General features: G+C 38.6%; 1 protein-coding gene across 3 annotated transcripts in view; it reads left to right on the top strand.

The window, feature by feature from the left end:
• APOO (apolipoprotein O) overlaps positions 1 to 18,150 on the top strand; it is a 57,758-nt gene extending 39,608 nt beyond the window's left edge. For all 3 annotated transcript variants that reach the window (XM_033411452.2, XM_004283082.3, XM_033411450.2), the window contains 3 exons: positions 2,842 to 2,922; positions 14,410 to 14,475; positions 17,896 to 18,150. In XM_033411452.2, coding sequence (XP_033267343.1) covers positions 2,842 to 2,922; positions 14,410 to 14,445 — 117 coding nt within the window. In that variant the 3' untranslated portion in view covers positions 14,446 to 14,475; positions 17,896 to 18,150. The remainder of the gene's footprint in view (positions 1 to 2,841; positions 2,923 to 14,409; positions 14,476 to 17,895) is intronic.
• The last annotated feature ends 534 nt before the right edge of the window (positions 18,151 to 18,684 follow it).

The raw sequence follows: 18,684 nt of genomic DNA, 5'->3' as shown, positions 1-18,684 counted from the left end.
TGAAGCTGATGCCTTAGTCAGCTTGAGCTGTCGTAACAAAATGCCACAGACTGTGAGGCTTAAATAACAGAAATTTATTTTCTCACAGTTCTGGAGGCTGGAAGTCCAAGATCAAGGTATCAGCAAGGTTGGTTTCTCCTGAAGCCTCTCTCCGTGACTTGCAGATGGCCACCTTCTCCCTGTGTCCTCACATGGCCTTGTCATTGTGCGTGCACTCCCCTGGTGTATCATCCTTGTCTTATAATGACACTAGTTAGATTAGAGCTCTACCCTTATGATGAACTTGACCTTAATTACCTCTCTAAAGGCCCTGTCTCCAAATACAGTCTACTGTATTAACACTGTGGGTTAGGGCTTCAGTATATGAATTTTGGGGGATACAATTCAGTCCATAACAGCTGGACCAGCAGTTCTCAGAGTGTAGTCCCTGGACCAGCAGCATCAGGATCACCTGGGAACTTGTTAGAAATGCAAATTTTCAGGCCCCAACCCGGACCTACTGACTCAGACACTGAGGGTTAGGGCCAGCAATATGTGGTTTAGCAAGCCCTCCGGGGGATTTTTAGCAAGCCCATAATATTTGAGAACCACTGATAAAGACTAGACTCTCTCAGGGCAGTGGTGTGTGGACTTAGTGCGACTCTACATGTAGAGTCCCTTGGAAAACTGCAAGAGCAAGGCAGACTCGAGGTTTTGAGGTCCTAGACAACTTACGGAGACAAGGACTCATTTGCCAGAATTGCCATCTCACACTGACACTTGGTCCTAGGAGGAATAGCAGTGCCATCACCAGATTTCGGCCCTGAGGGCTCTGAGCCAAAATGACCTGAAACTGTGCCCCCTGCAGTCCTTGTGACAGTATCGAGTCTACATTCCTAGACGGTGCTGCAGTTGCAGGTGGGAGCCCAGTGGCTCCAGCTGCGGGAAATTGTTGCCTTTGGTGGCAAATACCAGTAAGATCTTCATAGCATGGCCTTGTCATTGCTTACAGCAGTCCTGGAGGCAGACAGTTACTGATCCTCTGCCTGCTTCAGCCCCAGCTCTGGAACAGTGAATCGTGTCTGCCTGCCCTAGATCATAAAAATAATCAAACATCATCTCAGTCTGTTATGGTTTAAATAGTAAATTGGCTGCTGGTTGAGAAGCATATGTGGCTGCCCTCTGAGTAGAGGCCTTTTTTTATCTTCTATGCCACAGCATATGTTGCAAAAGATTTTTTATATTCACAACCAAGATAGTAGCATGCAAATCTGAGTTGTATTCTAATTTATTTTTAAAGTCAGTGGGAAGGAGTTTTGTCTTTTATTTTGTACCTAGGGTAAGCCAGAGCAAAGCAATTAACTGGTTTCACTAGATATAAAACATTAGTGATCTGTTTGGGATGATGAAAACGTTTTGAAAATGGATGGTGGTGATGGCTGCATAGCATTGTGAATGTAATTAATGCCACTGAATTGTACACCTAAAAGTGGTTAAAATGGTAAATGTTATATGTACGTGCCACAATAAAACAAAACAACATCAGCGACTGAAAGAGAATTTCTGATACCGTTTTGGTGTCATTTAGTTCCTATTTCACAGTTTCTTTTCTACTTCCTCTTCTTTTTTTTTCTTTTTTTTAATGAATGCCATGACCTTGGACAAGCCACTTAATCACTTATATTCTGTTTTCTGTTCAGTAGTGTTTGGAGAAAAGTACTGTAAGAAAACCCTTAAAGTGATGGCAAATATTATTTTTCTCTCAAATTTAAAGCACTTAAAACAGTGCCATACTCATGATAAATGCTTGATATGTCTACCAGTGGGTGTGAGAATCATATCATGTCCTAAGAACAGTTGGAGCAACTGGAAGAATATAACTTCTAAGAAACCAGCATGTTGCAGCAACCCCTGGATTTACTAGCACTGTGATCTTAGTCACTCGGCCTCTGAATATTTCCTTACAGTCTTTGCCTACTTACCACATAGGGTTGTTATATAGAATAGAGATAAATCATGTGAATGTGCTTTGTAAAGTAAAATGCTATACACAGACAAATTATTATAAAAACTAGGAAGAGAATAATAACTGCTTTCAGAAAATTGAAGTACTGTCATTTAGAAGAATAATCAATATGGTCATAAGTAGGACGAACGAATGCAAATTATTGGAAGCATTTTTTTTAAGAAAGCTCAATACTTAAAAAAAAAAGTTTTCAACAATTAAAGCCAACAGGCCAAAGTTGGACAAGTGCATTTTAAGGTAGTGAGCTCACTGACCCCAAAATATTCTCTGACCCTGGGGCCTACCTCTCAGGATGTTGTAGAAAGGATTTTGAAACAGGAGGCAAAATCGCTGTAGAAACTCGAAGACTTTATGTTTTGAGGGATCTGGGAAGACTGAGAGTATCTTTACTGGGCTCACCTATTTTTTTTACCTAGCCCCAAAAATGAATGATTGATTTTAAGCTTGATTTTCAGACTTGTTTGGCTGTTACATGCTAGATGTGATAGGTAGAAGCCTTCCTTCTTGTCTGATCTTCAGGCATTTCCCATATCAGCAATGATCTACATTTTTTTTCCTTGAAATTGTGAAAGTTTGAAATATACACCTATAATTTATGGCAAATTATTTTAAACAGTAACTATACACTGGGAAGCTATTTTTTCTTTTTATGCTATCATTCTTACTATCTTTTATTTGCTTACATTGCACAGTTTTAATGTGTATGTTCCAAGATTCCTTTGTTTGTCGTATGCTTAAATACAGTTCTTTTGGAAACAGGGCAAAAGAAAACAAAATTCTCTTCCTTACTACTTCATGTATGGAATAGCAATGGATCTTTTATATTTTGTTTCAAGGTCAGTGGGGAGAAATTATATGACTGGGGTTTACGTGGATACATAGTCGTAGAAGATTTGTGGAAGGAGAACATTCAAAAGGTGAGAAAGATCTTTTTCATTATCTTCTTTTTGGTTTAAATATGTGGTTTCTCTCGGGTTTTATAAAATTCTTGATGCCCTGTTGCTTGCTCTTGCTTTTTCTGTTTGTATTTCCTTATGCTTCTAGCTCAGATTCTCTGGTGGCCTTTATTGGAGGAGCAATAGAACCTCTGTGCATTTGATTATTTTCAGCAGGGCTGAATAAGTGGGGGCCATAAAATACATTCCACCCCAGTCTTAGACCATAATTTCCACTGTATTGTATTTACAGTTTGCTCAAAGTGTTGCATATTATCTGAAGGTTTTATCAAAACTAGATTCAAAGGGAACATGCTATGCTCCCAGCAAAAGACAAATAACCGAGACTCCTCTTGATATTTCATTCACCATAGGCTTTGTTCTTCGCTTTATCAGTACTGTCCAGTTAAGGGCATATACGGGACCAGCCACCAGTTACAGGCCATCGTGCTGACTGGTGGGCAAACAGCAGAGGGGAAAAGGTTGTGGAATTATAAGGACAGGTCATTTTTTTGTCTCTTCTCACAGCCACTTAGCTGATTAAATGTTGCCCATGTTTGCTGGGACATTCTCTCTTTCCTCTGATAAGGATTAGAGAATATAGAACAAGGCATCATGCCTCCTCCAAGCACTCAGAGGCACAGCTCGATAAGGAAGAATTAGGGTTCTTATTATTAACATACCTTCTGTATCATAGAATACTTTTGACTCCTGTCATCTCAAATCAGAATACCCTTTTAAAAAATATAAATACCTAGGGAATTCCCTGGTGGTCCAGTGGTTAGGCTCCGAGCTTCCACTGCAGGGGGCATGGGTTCTATCCCTGGTCGGGGAACTAAGATCTCGCATGCTATGCGGCATGGCCCATAAATAAATAGATAAATAGATAAATACATACATACCTATCTCAAAACCCAGGATTTCAAACTGGAATTTGGAAGTAACATTAACAGAATAAATTATAAGCCCTCCTCATTAGTTACATAAATAATCTTCCAGTGAAATCTTAAGACTAATTATTGTACTGGTGATTTGTAAATGAATTAGTCTCTGTTGAGCCTGTTTAAACTAGCTCTTGAGTAGGAAGTTCTATATTAATATCAAGTGCCCTTTGGCAATCCCTTTTAAAGAATAAATGCTCAGTTTTATTTTCATTTTTCTGACATTTTCTTTGGAAGCTTTCTTTCCTGTTTAAAAAATTCCTGAAGTCCACACTGAGTTTAATATGGGAAAGGAAACAGAATGTCAGGAAAACTATACACAGCCTTAGAAAGAAATGTAGAAAATGAAACTCCTCCTCAGTTCTGAGTGCTCACTGTGGTGTCAGTGCAGAACCGATGCACATGAAAGCTATGGTGGGGGGGATCCCCTGGGAGCCTCTGAGCGCTCACTGTGGTATCAGGCAGACACGTGCACACCAATGGGACTGTGGTTGGAATGCAAGCTAAGCAGAACAGCATTTTATTGTAATTTGAAAACGTTGGATATTACAGCTACTCGTATTTACATGCAAGTCTTTGGGGAGCGAGATAGTAAAGATGCCTAATTAGCCTGGGGTTGGTCTGCATGTCTTCTCTGGTCTTCCTTCTATGCTCTTGCCCTCTTGAGTGTCAGTGAGAGCTTAGTGTTCTTCCATTCACTTACTCTCAAAGCACAGTTGTCCTGACAGCTATCTGTTGTGAATAGAAGATAATAAAATGGATGTTGACTACTTAAACATTTAGCACAAGTTTTAAATGAAAAATATCAGAAGGCCTTATTAATTCAAGATTTGATATAGTTAGATTTGGGGAATTATTTGATATGTACATACTTTTGGTGGTAAATAGTCAAAGAAATTTGTGGACATTGTGTTTAAAATGGGGCCCTGAGGGACTTCCCTGGTGGTCCAGTGGTTAAGGTTCTGTACTTCCAGTGCAGGGGAACTAGATCCCCACATTCCACAAATTTCTTTGACTACTTACAACCAAAAGTAGGTACATCTGTTACATTATTATAGTACAAACAATTATGAATCAGATTGCACCTAACTGAGACTAGTAATTGAAGCCTAACTTGAAAACCAATTTCCAGACATGCTAAGAAACAAACAAATATCTCCTCCATGAGGTGTTCTTCAGTTCCCTTCAAAGAATTCCCGGGCCCCCAAAGATTCCTGTTCCAGGGTAGCTTAAGTCTTTGCTCTCGTTAATAAAGCAAAAACAAACAAAAAATACTGAAACCCACAAAGTCCAACAAGTGGGGGGCAGGGAAATCAATAAAAGACAATGGCATTTCACTATCAAATAATGGGGCCCTGAAATTTTAAGTGGTATGAATGATGGTTCAGTTCTCAATTATATTATTTCCCATGGAGCTGTATTACTCTCAGAAACCCTCAGTCTGTGGCATTTTTTGCTCTGCCACATCTCTTTTCCCTTTTAGGAATTAATTCTAAATGTTTGCACTGAGTCTTCTATCAACGAAGTTTGGATGAGGTGGTCTTTCAGTCCTGTCATTGGTCAGTGAAGAGGAATTTATCTGCTTCAGCTAAAATGAATTCTTTGTCTGAACTGTGAAGCAAAGATGGGTGTGTCCAGAAATATTGTCGTCATAATGTGTCTAGGTTTTTTTTCTTTTTTTGAGATAAAAGAACATATAAAATATGTCATAAAATACAACATATATAATATAAAATAACTGCATATATATGTATATTTACAGTTTAAAATCCAACAATATAATGACCATACATATACCAACAAACCATCCATCTTTAAAAATAGGAAATTACCAATGTCTTCCAAGTTCTTCCTGGGCCCTTCCATCTCCCCAGAGAGAACCACTATCCAGAATTTTGTGCTTTTCATTCCATTGTTTTTCTTTAAACTTTTTCTTTTAGTTGAACCACATAACGTATTTATTCTAAAACACTGTAGTTGAGCTTGCCTGTTTTTTGCCTTTATAATATAAATAACTATCAAATATACATATAAATAAATATATAGTTTAGATAGAGTCTTACTATATGTGTTATTTTGCAAGTTGTTTTGTTCACTAAACATTATGTTAATGGGTTGTATATGCCTGTAATTTATTAATTTACACTGCTATGGAATATTTCTTTGTGGGAAAATACCCATGTTGATGGCTAACTAGGTGGTTTTCAGTATATTGTCATTGCACACACAGCTTTGAGCATATTTCTGTACATGTGTCATGGTTTATTAAGAGTTTCTTAGGCCAGGGACTTCCCTGGTGGCACAGTGGTTAAGAATCCGCCTGCCAATGCAGGGGACACGGGTTCGATCCCTGGTCCGGGAAGATCCCACACGCTGCGGAGCAACTAAGCTTGTGCACCACAACTACTGAGCCCACATGCTGCAACTACTTGAGCCTGCGCGCCTAGAGCCCGTGCTCCACAACAAGAGAAGCCACTGCAACGAGAAGCCCGTGCACCGCAACAAAGAGTAGCCCCCACTTGCCATAACTAGAGAGAGCCCGCACTCAGCAACGAAGACCCAACGCAGCCAAAAATTAAATTAAATTAAATTAAATTAAATTAAAAAAAGAGTTTTTCTAGGCCAGGATTCCTAGTTCATAATGTCTGCACATCAATTTTACTAGATGACAAGTTTTCCATTTTTGCCAGTCTGGTGCCTTTGAAATAGTTTTTCACTGTGGGGTGTGTTTGTGTGTTTGTGTGTGTGTGTGTGTGTGTGTGTGTGTGCGTGCGTGTGTATGTCTTTACTTTGTTCCCCAATTTTTATTTTGAAAAAATATTTCAAAACTGCAGAACAGTTGCAGGAATAGTATAATGAATATACCCTTCACATAGATTCACCAATTAACATTTTGCTACATTTGCTTTGTCTTTTTACACATGCTTGGGTGCTCACACACGTGTATTTTATTTTTCTGAACCATTTGAGAGTTAGTTGTAGATACTGCGCTTTCTACCCATATCTAATTCAGCATATATTTCTAAAGAACATGGTCATTTACTGATATAATCACAATACCATTATCATGCTCAGGAAAGTTGACATTTCATTGTTTACATAATCATTATCTAATATACAGTCCATAGTCAGATTTCCTCAGTTGCCACAATAATGTGCTTTCCTTCAACAATTTTTAAATTGATTTTTTTATAGCTGAGTGAATTATTATAAGGCACATACCCTTGTAACCATCATCTAGGACAAAAACCCAGAATTTTGCCAGCCTCCCCAGAAGCCCTTCCATGTAGCTCACCCCAATCACATTCCTCTCTTTCCATCCAAAACTACCTACTATCCTGACTTCCATAGTAGGAAGTAACTTCCCTGTTTTTCTTAATGGCTTTATCACCTAAGTCTTTATCCCTGTCACTTTAGTCTTGCCCATGATTATTTCTGACTTGATATTCCTTTTAAGTCTTTTTTTTTCCCTTTAAGTCACTTAATCTACTGGTTCCCCTTCCATCCTCTTATTTTCCTTACACTGTATCTGTTAAAGGAACCTGGCGTGTCGGACCTGTAGAGTTTCCAACAGTTTGGGTTTTGCGGATTGCACGCTTACGGTGCAGTTGAACGTGTTCCTTTCTTCTCTACGTTTCCTGTAGACTGGCCACTGGATCCAGAGGCTGCCTAATCAAGTTCGTGTTTGATCCTATTGACAAGGCTATAGATCTATGTAGGCATCTAAGTTTTTGCTTCACTTTACCATTTTGGTGTTAGTGGCTATTGAGGCTCAATGCGTCCTAGACCTACTGACTCACTGGGAGTTGGAAAATGGTGATATTCTATTTCTGTCATTTCACATAATAGCTAGAACACTTTAATAAGGAACTACTTCCCCTCATATACTATTTAGTTACACAGTTATAGGAAAGATAGGATAAATGCTCAATTTTTGCTCTTATTTATCTGGTTTTCAAAATAATAAATTGGTTCCCTCTCATCCTCAGAAGGTCACCAATTAGTGGGGTTTTTTGTAGAATCATTTTGAATTTGTAGATTTAAATATATTTGGGTTTGAATGCTTTGTATTTCTTATCCTTGTTGGAGTTCAGATTGTTCCATTTTGGCCAGTAGAAGTTGGCTCTGCGTCCTTTTGACATGACACAAGGACTCTGCAATAGTTTCCTCGCTGTCTGGCATGTCAAAATGGTCTCAGAATCTCTCATTGTTGTTTTAATGTATGTTCCTTTGATTACTAATGAGGTTGAGCATCTTTTCACATGTTTATTGGTTTCTTCTCGAGATGCCTGTTCATGTCTTTTGGCCTTTTTTTTTTTTTTCCCGGTACGCGGGCCTTTCACTGTTGTGGCCTCTCCTGTTGTGGAGCACAGGCTCCGGACGTGCAGGCTCAGCAGCCATGGCTCACGGGCCCAGCCGCTCCGCGGCATGTGGAATCTTCCCGGACCGGGGCACGAACCCGTGTCCCCTGCATCGGCAGGCAGACTCTCAACCACTGCGCCACCAGGGAAGCCCTTTTTGGCCATTTTTCATGTGGGTCATTAGTTCCTTTCTTAATGATTTATAAGAGTTCTTTATTTTTTCCTAGATACTAATATTTTTGGTCACATGTTTGCAGATGTCTTCTCCCAGTTTGAGGCTTGTTTCTTCAGTTTTGGTGCCTTTTGATGATCAGAAGTACTTAATGTAGTTGATTCATAGATCTTTTCCATTACGGTTTTCACTCTTTGACTCTAGATGTTTAATAAAAGCATGAAACTATTGATTGTCCGTTGCTAATCTGAAACCCTTTCAGAATAGTCCCAGCTCAAAGCCTGAGTTTCAGAGATGGAGGCTATTTGTGGGTGTCAGGCTCCAGGGTCACAGATAGCTGTTTTGGAGTTGTCTTCTGCATTAGCCAAACACAGCAGTGTGTTTCATTAAAAGTCATGTTTAATTTTCACTAGATTTTTTAAAAATGTGACAAGTTACTATCAAAGAATTGTAGAATGACTGTTAAAGACCAACAATAACTAAAAAGAAAAATCTTAATAATTCTTTGAAGGTAAGGAAAATATAAAAGAAATGTAAACCTGTTACTAACATGAAAACTGAGCAGAACTTCTAAAGCTGAGCTTTTTATAGTTGTATTCAAGCCTTTGCTGGCTCAGCAGGAAATTGAAAGGGAAGCAGCAGCCATCAATCTGAGTAAATGTGTCCTGCTTTCTTTTTCTCCATTCGAAATTCCTTAGCTTTCTAAACACACTCAAGTTTTGCTGTAAGTTATGTGATTTTAAAGTGATCATCTTTGAAATAAGGCAGTCACAGAAGGAGAAATACTGTATGATTCCACTTAAATGAAGTATCTAAAATAGTCAAATTTATAGAAGAAGAGAGTAGAGTGGTGGTTGCCAGGGGCTGGGGGGAGTAGAAAATGGGGAGTTGCTAATCAATGGGTATAAAGTTTCAGTTATGCAAGATGAATACATTCTAGAGACCTGCTGTACAATATAGTGCCTATAGTTAACATTACTGTATTTATTGTACACTTAAAAATTTGTCAGGAGGGCAGATCTCATATTAAGCGTTCTTACCACAATAAAATAAAAATAAGGACAATGTGGTGGGTTTTCCATAAAGCTAAATTTGTTCTGAATTTGTGCCCTTTCTAGTTTTTGCTGTTTAAAATTCTAAGAAATAAAGGTACTAGGCAATGATTTTTCTTTTTTTTTTTTCTTGGCTGCGTTGGGTCTTCATTGCTGTGCGCGGGCTTTCTCTAGTTGTGGGGAGCAGGGGCTACTCTTCGTCGCGGTGCGTGGGCTTCTCATTGCGGTGGCTTCTCTTGTTGCGGAGCACAGGCTCTAGGCGCACAGGCTTCAGTAGTTGTGGCACACAGGCTCAGTATTTGTGGCTCGTGGGCTCTGGAGCGCAGGCTCAGTAGTTGTGACGCACGGGCTTAGTTGCTCCGCGGCATGTGAGATCTTCCCGGACCAGGATTGAACCCATGTCTCCTGCATTGGCAGGCAGATTCCTAACCACTGTGCCACCAGGGAAGTCCCTTTCTTTTTTTTAAAACATCATTACTTAACAAAATAAAAAGTAAGAAATCCTGAAAAAAAAAGTCTCCTTTTTCGAAAGGCATACACTTTTGGTATGAGGAAAGGTAGACAAGGCAGGATGCAGCATGGCCTGGTGGCCAAGAGAGTGGACTCCAGAGTGGGTGCACCGGGCTCTTCCCCCACTCCCACCCCACCCCCACCTCTTACAAGCCTTGAAACCTTGGGAAATCGCTCTGGTGCTCTTGGGAAATGGGGGTAGTACCTCATGGAGCTGTTTCAAGGATTGAGTTTATCCATGTGAGAAGCTGAGAAAATGGACAGACTTTAGAAATGGTAACCATGATAGATGTCATGTGACATCTGCTTAGGAGAAGGTAACATTTCCTGATGGAAAATGGAGCCCTAGGGCTTATTATACTCCTTAGTCAAAAGTCCTCCTATCTGTTTTAGTTTCCCATTGCAGCCATAACTAATGACCACAAATTTACTGGCTGAAAGTAGTACAAATTTATTATCTTAGACTCTGTAGGTCAGGAGTCGGGTGCTAAATCAAGGTGTCAGCAGGGCTGCATTCCTTTCTGGAGGTTCCAGGGGAGAATCCGCTTCCTGCTCCTTGAGGTTGTTGACAGAATTTAGTTTCTTGGCAGTTATAGGACCAAGGTCTGCTTTGCTAGCTGTCAGCTGAGGGTAGTTCCCAGCTTCTAGAGGCTGCAGCATTCCTTGACTCCCAGCCCTCTTCCTTCGTCTTCAGAGCCAGCTGCTGCAGATGAGTCCTTTTCATGTCCCATTTCTTTGACCCTGTCTTCCATCCTCTTAGACTATAGGAACCCATGTGATTCGATTGGGCCCACCCAGATAATCCAAGATAATCTCCCTGTTGTAAGGTCAGCTGGTTAGCAACCTTAACTCCAGTGCCACCGTAATTCTCCTTTGCCATGTACGGTAGCACAGTCACAGGTTCCAGGATTAGGGTGCAAACATCTTTGAGGGGGCCGTTATTCTGCCTACCACATCCAGTGAACTGGAATTTCACTGGGGTCTGTAACAGGTCATTTATGTTTACCTTTTATTTCCTCATCAAAAAAGTTAAGTGACCTACCACATAGGATGGGTAGTTTTTTTTTAACATCTTTATTGGAGTATAATTGCTTTACAATGGTGTGTTAGTTTCTGCTTTATAACAGTGAATCAGCTATACATATACAGATATCCCCATATCTCCTCCCTCTTGCGTCTCCCTCCCACCCTCCCTATCCCACCCCTCTAGGTGGTCACCAAGCACCGAGCTGATCTCCCTGTGCTATGCGGCTGCTTCCCACTAGCTATCTGTTTTACGTTTGGTAGTGTTTATACGTCCATGCCACTCTCTCACTTCGCCCCAGCTTACCCGTCCCCCTCCCTGTGTCCTCAAGTCCATTCTCTACGTCTGTGTCTTTATTCCTGTCCTGCCCCTAGGTTCATCAGAACCTTTTTTTTTTTAGATTCCATATATATGTGTTAGCATACGGTATTTATTTTTTCTCTTTCTGACTTACTTCACTCTGTATGACCGTGTCTAGGTCCATCCACGTCACTACAGATAACTCAGTTTCGTTTCTTTTGGGATAGGTCATTTTTATTGAGCACTTGCTGTGAGCTTGGCCCTGTGTGCTAACTGTATGCTCAGGAAGAGTCTGTGAGGCAGGTTCTATTATTATCTCCATGTTATAAACGAGGAAACTGCATTTTGGAGGAGTTAAGTAATTGATCAAAATAATTAAACTGGTGAGGGGATCAGACATTTCAAGTGGATTGCTGTACCTCAGAGGTTTGGCTAGAAATCCCCCTTCATATGGCAGTGCATACTAATTAGAAATAAATATTTTGATTAAAACAAATGTTTCAATTTTGCTAATAGAAATTATTATTCATGTTCATGGACATGGTAAGAAAATAAAATTTCTACTGTAGCTTAGCCAAGTTGACGCATAAAATTAACCATCACAGTGCAGTGCTGTTTAGCTTATTCCTCTAGCCCTTTGCAATCCAATATGGCAGGCACCAGATGTTGACTACATGAAGTGTAGCTAATCTGAACTGAGGTATGCGGTAAGCGCAAATTCACACCAAATTTAGAAGACATGGTACAAATAAAAAGATTGTAAACTATCTCATAATTTTAATGTTGATTGATGTTATATTGATTACATGTTGAAATAATAGTATTTTAGATGTGTTGGGTTAAATAAAATGTATCAATCACTTTAAAAAAACAATGAAACCCAATATATATTGAAATTAGATATAAGGAGAATGGTTGCATTGTAAAATATTTTAAATAAAACTGTCCGAAAATGCAAAAAAATTTGATTTCTGGCTTGTGCTAAGTCACAAACTGTCTTTTGAAGTCAGAATGTTGTTTTTGCTGAGATGATGATGGTTTCTGCCAAGAGAGATCTGATTTGTAATAGGGTGGATGGGTTCAATACTTCATTAGTGAGATATTTGACTGTCATGTTTTGTTATACTATAAGTGATATGTAGTCAAACAAGAAAAATTTCCTAGCAACAGTTGTTTTCTTCAACCAGAAGAATGTCTTTATGTACTCATTTTCTTAATGTCCAAAGGATAAAAAAATTTATGAATTTAGCATCTTATATTCTTATCTTATTCTAAGATAATATATCTTATCTTATATTTTTGATTAACTAAGTAGGGAACCACATGGTTTTTATGACAGACCCAATTGTTGGACATAGTTATCTCACTTGCCTTCATAAGCCTCTTTTTATCTCTTCTTCATTAATTACATACCCAAACTTTTTTTTAAACACTCATCAGGTCTCTAGGTTCTAGCTCATTTCATTTGTTTATTCAGCAACTGTTTGAATACTGTATGCTAGGAGGTCCTAGGAGTATTGTGCCCTCATGAAACTTAAATATATTTGTGAAGGATTCAAACATGAATGAAAGAATTACACAAATCAGGAAGTACATGGATGCTATCAATGTGAATAAAAGGTTCTTATCTGAATCGAAGGGCAGAGGACAGGGGAAAGCCTTGATCTAAAGGATGAATAGCATTTAGCCAGACCAAAATTGGGATTGACCAGTCTAGGTCAAGGGATTTATTTTGCAAAGGTCCTATCCCAGGAAAGAGCTTGGCAAGTTGGAAGAGCAACAGCAAGAATGCCTCTGGGGTGTGTGTGTGTGTGTGTGTGTGTGTGTGTGTGTGAAAGTGGCTCTCAAGGAATAGTGTAAGGCATAGGCGCTGAGTCCTGTAGAGCTCTGTTCAGAGCAACAAGTAGACCTGGATATTGTGTGATGATCCACCAAGCAATACGTATGGCCTCTTTCCCCAGAACTCCATCATCAAGGGAATGTGGTCTGTAGATAGGGTGACCATATAATTTATCATCCAAACCAGGATACTCTTGAGAGTGAAACGGGGCACTATTAATTATGCTGGGACAATAAGTATAAACCAGTATGTATAACTTGGGCAAGCCAAGATGTATGATCACTATGCTTAGAGACAGGTTCTCAACCACTTCAGTAAGCCTGAAGTTGCCTAGGAGCCATGCTCTGAAATTACAGGGTTAGGCCTGTGTTCCTGCTTTCTCACATTCCCCCCTCCTTCACCCATGGATAACTCCGAGAGAAGGTCACCGGCAGAACCTGCACCAAGTCTAGACCACAGAGTCACAGCCCTGTTGCCCACCCAACTACAGCCTAGTGTTTTTCAGATTGCCATCTCATGAGAGCTCAGATCCTTGACGTACATCAGGTCTTATTAATGTGTTTTCAGAATTAAAGTCTTAAAAACATCTGGGAAAGCAAGTAAGGCCTTAAACATTTAACACGTGAACTTTTCCCACTAGAACCTTTCCTACCTTACTTTTCATTGATGACGTGACCTAATTATATGTTCCCAGATGGTGGCCAGGTGGAATGGGTGCTGTCTGGTTATAACCTCTTCCAGAGTAAACATGTTTTGTGATTTAGCCCCTATGTTGGATGATATACGGCGCAGAGTACCCACAGGAAACCGTCCCATAGGTGTGAAACCTTTTTTTTTTAGTTTCAGATCATGATGACTATTCTTTTTTTTTTATTGGAGTATAATTGATTTACAGTGTCGTGTTAGTTTCAGGTGTACAGCAAAGTGATTCAGTAACCTTCTTTAACAATTACAGTGGCATGAAGTAGTAAAGAAATCTTTTCACTATTGATTGGATTTTTTATCAAATCAGCTGTTGGCCGAATCTGTGTAGTGAGGATTAATGAAGCTTTATTTCCTGCTCTCCTCTGTGCCTGAGTCACTTTCTACAGCAGGGCCCTCAGGGAGCCCTAGTAATTCCTTCAGTTTACCGAGACATGGGTCACTTTGCATCAGATAATATTCAGTCACAAGGTGAAGATGTGCACTTTGAAACAGTCTACTATTTCTTTAGAAGTTTTACTATTTCTTTTCAAACTGCATTAATATTCTTACTTTCTGTTTTACAAGTCAGAAAATGTGAAGAATTCACCCGGAAATAAGTAGAATACTCCATGCTCTGCCCATTTTAATCAGGTAAAGAACAAGAAAACTCTGTGGTTATTTTTAGCATTATTAGCACCAATTGAAATGACTTGTCTTTAATTAATTTAATTTGATTAATTATAGCCATTTCAACTTCGTGTGGACACATAAGGGTCAGGATGATATTTCATTCCATCTTTAATTTCTGGGCTTAAGTGCTGTGACTTTTTAATTGTGTTTGTTCCTGAGAAGTACCTGGGTTTTTTATACAAGCTAGAACTCGACATTTGGGATTTGTCTATAAACCTATTTCAAACAATTATTTCCTAGGCTTATTTTTTTTTCAGACAACATTTCACTATAGTAAGCACAGTTGTGTGCATCTAATAATCATTCAATAAACATTTGCTGAATGCATGACTATTGTAGAGAAGCTCAAAATTATATAGAGTAAGTGACATAGGGAATTCATAGGGGTCGTTGTCTTTCTTTGTGGATTTGAGTAACTTGAGTCTAGAGAAATTTAGGATAGTATCTGATAAAGTCAATCAGTGTGATTTCTTCTGGTCGTATACTCAATTCACCATTTGTTTTCATTCATATGTTCAATATTTACCCATTGAGTACTTGCTAAGTAGAAAACACTAGTTATGTTAATATTATTTTGTGTATATATTAAAAATTATATAATAGCACTTATGATTTCATGGTAATTAGATTATATTGAATTTGGAAACAATCTAAATATTCAGCTACAGGAAAATGGTTTAATTATGGTATGTCCATAAAGAGGAATGTTATTATGTTTCAATAATATTTAATTGCATGGGAACATATGCACAATTATTAAATTAAAAAAAAAAAAGGCTAGTGTGATACATTTTTAGAGAGGATAATGACCAGGAAATACAACAAAAATTTAAGTATGTATCTTCAGATAGTAGGATTATGGATGATTTTTATATTTTTTCTTCTGTATAACTTTATGTATTTTTAAATTTTTTGCAATGAATATACATTTTCTTTATAATAGAAATTTGTTTAAAAAAATCAGTGTCACATTTATCATAAGGCATGGCTACTATTTAAAACTCATGAAAGCTCTGGGTTTGAGGTTTTCTTTCTCAAGTTGTCTCTGTGTTTTCAGAGACCTAGAGAGTCATATAATCTTAGAATTTGAAAAGGATCATCTGGCCCAACCCCCAGCCTCAAGCGTAAATTCTCTGTAGCCCTGTGTGTTCCCACTTTTCACCTCCACTGATAGGAAAAGCACCCCACAGGACAGCCATCTTTGGGCAGTCCTAATTTTTAGGGAGCTGTTTCTTATACTAAGCAAAAATACGTCTCCTTGTAACTCCTACACAATGGTCTGATCTTGCCTTAGCAGTCACAGAAAATAAATCCAGATCCTCTTTCACATCACAGCCTTTCATATAGTAACCCCAAATCAGCATTTCTCAAATTTTGTTATACAAATTACCTGGGAAGCTTGTTAAAAAGCAGAGGCGTAGACCCCACCGCAGAACTGGCATCTCTGGAAAGTGGAGCCCGGTGTGCATCAGATATGCTGTTAGAAAGGCGACTGGTGGGTAAGCAGCCAGGAAGTCACACATGTCCTTCAGAGACTTTACACTGAATATGGTTATATTTCTTTACAGGGGCAACGAGCCACAGAATAAAGGAAAACCATGTACATATCCACTTCATTCTTTCAAAAATATTCTGGGCCAGAGTTCAGCTTACTATATACACAGCCTTGATTTCATTTTTAATTTTTGTTAGCTCTTTATTGGAGACGTAATTTTTAATTATAAAAGTGATGCATATTTGTTGTAAAGAGTTTTTTTAGATAAATATTTTTAAAGCTTGTCTTGTCCTCCATTCCTTTCCCAGAGGTAATTTCTGTTGATAGTTTGGTACATCATTCCAGACTTTTTTCTTTATGTGTAATACACACACACACACACACACACACACACACACACACACACACACACACACGTGCACATGCACATGCACACGCATCCATACATGCTTTTGGGTTTTTGATAGAATGAGATCATATTCCTTGTACTGTTTTGCAAGTATACTGAAAGCTCCATGCAGGCACATAGTGCAGTTTTATTATCACACCTGAAGAAATTAACACTAATTCCGTAATATCATCTAATATTCAGGTAGTTTGCAGATTTCCCTGATTGTCTCGTTAATAACTTTTTACAGTTATTTTGTTTGAGTCAGGATCCAAACAAGATCTGCCACTGCATTTGACTGATCAGTCTCTTAAGTCCCTTTTATTTTTTTGTTTTTTAATTTTTTTACAAAGATATAAACTGTCTTTATTTTCAGATGTCTTAAGTCCCTTTTAAACTGTAATAGTTCCTTCTCCCTCATTTTTCTCTTATCATTTATTTGTTGAAAAACTGGGCTTATTTTTCCTTTAAATTTCCCATGCTCTGGCTGTGGCTGAGTGCATCCATTTAGTGTCATTCTGTTTATCTCTTGGTTCCTCTCCTCTCTGCATTTCCCATAAACTGATAGTTGGATCTGAAGGCTAAATCAGATTTAGGTTCAATTTTTTGGTAAGAGTACTTTGTAGACAGTGTCATGTTTAGTTATATTGAATGAACTTGCTTTTTTTTTCACTTAATATGTTGTGTACATCTTTCCCTGTTGGTACTTATAGATCTATCTCATTCCTCCTTTAGCTGCTTCATAATTTCCTAGTATGGACTACCATGATCTATTGAATCCTTATTAATATAGATTACTGGCAGTTTGTAGTTTTTTTTTAACAATGCAGTAAATCTATTGAATTCTTAGAGAAGTTCAAAACAGATTAATAAACAGAGAGAGAAAAGGTAAGTTAGTGGTTTAGATGTTTAAGAATTTTTAGTTTTATATTAAAACTAAAATATTTATAAACCTCTAATTACTAAGTAGGTTCATTATGTATTAGGAAAAAGGCCATCTGGAGAAGAGTTGGTTTGTCTTTGGTGTCTTTGGATTTGATGTGTGTTTCATTCCAGAAAAGAATGATGGGGTGATGTGAGGAAAGGTATGCGTCAGACTAGCAATGATGTAATCATGCTCTCCTCCAGCAGATGGATGGAAATGTAGTTGTTTGGTTTTCAGAAGGGGAGCGATGTAGTGTGTCCTGTGCCATTTAAGCGTTTATTTTTAATTTATTCACCCATCCATCTGTTTATTTCAGATACCCAGCTAGCTGAGAATCTGCATGTAGTATTGATGTAACACAAAACCTTTCTGGTTTTTAGTGTACCCATTTATAAAATGGGAATAATTACAGATTTCTCTGGCTCATTGTCATCCTCATGGTCATATAATGGTATTATGAGTATTTGATGTGATCACTTAAACCTAAAGAATTTTCAAACTGCAAAACCTTAGAGCTGTTTTTATTTCGGGGGGAACTGTTTATTTATGGTTTTCTTTTTCTTTTATTTATAGGTAAACATTGGAAACTCCATATGATAAACCAGTATTTCTACAGAAAAATGGCAGAGAAGTCAGTACTGAATGTAGTAAGTTGGCATTCTTCTTCAGGAAAAACTATACTAGGCCTCTTTGTTATCTTGGGTGATGCCATACTCCAAGTGGACTAATCTGAAATTCTTTCACCTAGAGATAATGTATAAGTCTTAGAACTCCTCATTCTCATGTTGCTATTTATGTACATAATTAAAATTCTAAGTTAAAAAAAAAGTTGTCCTGCTTTTTTTTCTCTTATTATTTATTGAGTGACAGTTTAAGTGTATCTGATGTCCCTGTGTGTGTCTCTGAGTGTACCTGTATGTGTGTGGGGGGGTATGCGTGTGTGCATGGTGTGTGTGTATGTTAAAACCATTCACTCTGCTTCTTAGCATCAGCTGTCAGGCAGTCTCCAAAGGTCAAGTTGAGAAAAGTGGCTCTGGAGCAGAGAGACGATGCTTCTGTTGCCAGCACAAGGAGCAAAACTTGTAAGTAAAAGTTTGCCTGACCCTGATGAGAAGACATACAAAAGAACAATGACCGTGACCCCTTATTGTGTGCCATTGCCTCCCAGCTTGTACAGATCTTCCGGTTCTTGACTGCCAGCGGGAGATGCATAATGACGTAGTCTCTGTCCTCTGCCAGCGGAGGAATGGTATGTGGTTGTGTGTGTTGGTTCTCTGTATGTAGGCCTTGTATTTGCCTTTGTGGCCTCTAAGTGCACAGCTCATTGAACTCCGTCTTCCCGGTGCTGGTGGGAACAGCAGG

The sequence above is a fragment of the Orcinus orca genome, chromosome X, assembly GCF_937001465.1.
Source record: "Orcinus orca chromosome X, mOrcOrc1.1, whole genome shotgun sequence".
Lineage (NCBI taxonomy): Eukaryota > Metazoa > Chordata > Mammalia > Artiodactyla > Delphinidae > Orcinus > Orcinus orca.
The sequence above is the reverse complement of the archived record's forward strand: the minus strand, read 5'-3'. Positions and strand labels throughout refer to the sequence as shown.